The 1,665-nt window shown below is 47.1% G+C and overlaps 1 protein-coding gene across 1 annotated transcript; it reads right to left on the reverse strand.

The window, feature by feature from the left end:
• Window positions 1-19: 19 nt before the first annotated feature.
• Window positions 20-1,570, reverse strand: LOC107736501 (phosphatidylinositol 4-phosphate 3-kinase C2 domain-containing subunit gamma-like). Its single transcript, XM_016547893.1, has 5 exons — window positions 1,286-1,570; window positions 1,048-1,204; window positions 847-956; window positions 335-509; window positions 20-144 (listed from the first exon to the last, which is right to left on the reverse strand). Exons 1-5 carry the CDS (start codon window positions 1,513-1,515, stop codon window positions 22-24), a joined length of 795 nt encoding a protein of 264 aa, XP_016403379.1. The 5' UTR covers window positions 1,516-1,570; the 3' UTR covers window positions 20-21.
• Window positions 1,571-1,665: the final 95 nt, after the last annotated feature.

The following is a 1,665-nucleotide window of genomic DNA, read 5'->3' on the forward strand; positions in this document are numbered from 1 at the left end:
AGCACATCATGAGCGGGACTCTTACTTTGGCAGCGTGGACTCGATGAAGTGCTTCTGCAGGAGCTTGTGGAGCATCTCAAACTGAGCAAAGCTCTTCTGAACGACGAGGAATCCGTCCTCAATGGTCACCTTCAGCTCGTACGTCTGACTCGAACACAACGGACATTATGTGTGGGGAAAAAAGGATTTAATAGTACAAATGTAGGCCAAATATACTTGGATGTTTCTGTATAGTTATCAGTATAAGCCAAGAGTGCTTAAGTATAAACAAACGTCTTTTTATCGAGCATCTCCACATCTTCACGTTGCTCAGGTTTTTGTGAAGGAAACTCACCACATCTTTGCCGTTCACTGTATATTTCTGGATCACGGCCTCCTGAATGTTGGTGTTGGAGGAGATCTGGCTCTTAGCCGGCGCTTCTGAACGTTTGACGGAGGAAAACTGCACCATATTGTGGATGAGGAAGTTTAATTTGACTGGGAAGCTCTCCATGCTCTCTTTAATTTTTCTGAAACAGGAAACACACGAGTAGATCCTTTGTAAACACTCATCAAATACGAGAAGCCATGTTTTATTTATTCAGTTGTCATCAACGGTCTTATTGCAAAGGGCATTGCTCGTTTGCACGGGAAGATGCTGCTGTGTGAGAAGAGAACATGAGCCGTTGATGATTACAGATGCATATCATTATCAAACTATTTTGAAATGCATTTCCCAAGAGGACTGATCAGACAGACACGAATAAACAACATACTCAAAAATGAGACACACAGACTATATATATATATAACGCAACAGATTAACCATTTGTTGGTCACATGACTGATCAACAGTGATGTGTTTACTTGGTAAAATATGAAGTGGCTTCCAGCTCCGAGTCATGAGGCCTCAGTTTGTTGTGAACATATTGTAGGTCCCGGACGTCCTTCAGCTCAGGCATACCGGCCGCCAGCATCTACAATCAGACGTGTGCATGGATACAGAAACACATGAGAGGGAGCGGATGTCAGCTAAACAAAGTGAGCAGACGGAGCTTTCCGCCTCACCAGCTGCAGCAAACCGAGCACCAGAGCAGAGCATCTGCGCAGACTGTTGTACGCGTCACAGCTCAGCTCAACGAAGCGGTGGAAGCGCTGTGGATTCTCGCCGCCGCCCGTGATGAAGCGCTGCATCTCCGGCGTGAAGATGAAGGGCGTCCGGTCCCTGTGCGTTCACAAAGTGGACGTCTACTTTAGAAGGGGTTCTTTTTCATTATGCAAAGTGACAAGAAAACAAATCACTTGCCTCTTGATGCTACCGAACTTCTGCGCATTGCCCATGATCTTCCCGAAATCGATGTGGAACATGTGGCCGCTGTGTTTGATCATGATGTTGTCGTTGTGACGGTCGCAGATGCCCAGAACGAATGTGGCGACACACCAGCCGGCGCAGGAGTGAAGGAAGTTCATTACAGCCTGAAGGTCAGACGAGAGACAAACACACCTCACACCGGCGCTGTGGCCAAGAGCAGACATCAGTGAAGAAGAAATATACTGTGTGTGTGTGTGTGAGTGACTGTGTGTGAGTGTGTGCGTGACTGTGTGTTTGTGTGAGTGTGTGTGTGTGTGTGTGCGAGTGCGTGTGTGTGTGAGTGTGTGTGTGTGACTGTGTGTGTGTGAGTGAGC

This window comes from Sinocyclocheilus rhinocerous, unplaced genomic scaffold (genome assembly GCF_001515625.1).
Source record: "Sinocyclocheilus rhinocerous isolate Xijiao unplaced genomic scaffold, SAMN03320098_v1.1 C36746360, whole genome shotgun sequence".
NCBI lineage: Eukaryota > Metazoa > Chordata > Actinopteri > Cypriniformes > Cyprinidae > Sinocyclocheilus > Sinocyclocheilus rhinocerous.

Bases quoted from the DNA above. Each gene is read 5' to 3' on its own strand.
- LOC107736501 (XM_016547893.1), bottom strand. From the start codon at position 1,515: ATGTCTGCTCTTGGCCACAGCGCCGGTGTGAGGTGTGTTTGTCTCTCG. The intron at 1,205-1,285 runs GCAAGTGATTTG...GTGAACGCACAG, and splicing joins AAGTTCGGTAGCATCAAGAG to GGACCGGACGCCCTTCATCT. The intron at 957-1,047 runs GTGAGGCGGAAA...GTCTGATTGTAG, and splicing joins TGCTCGGTTTGCTGCAGCTG to ATGCTGGCGGCCGGTATGCC.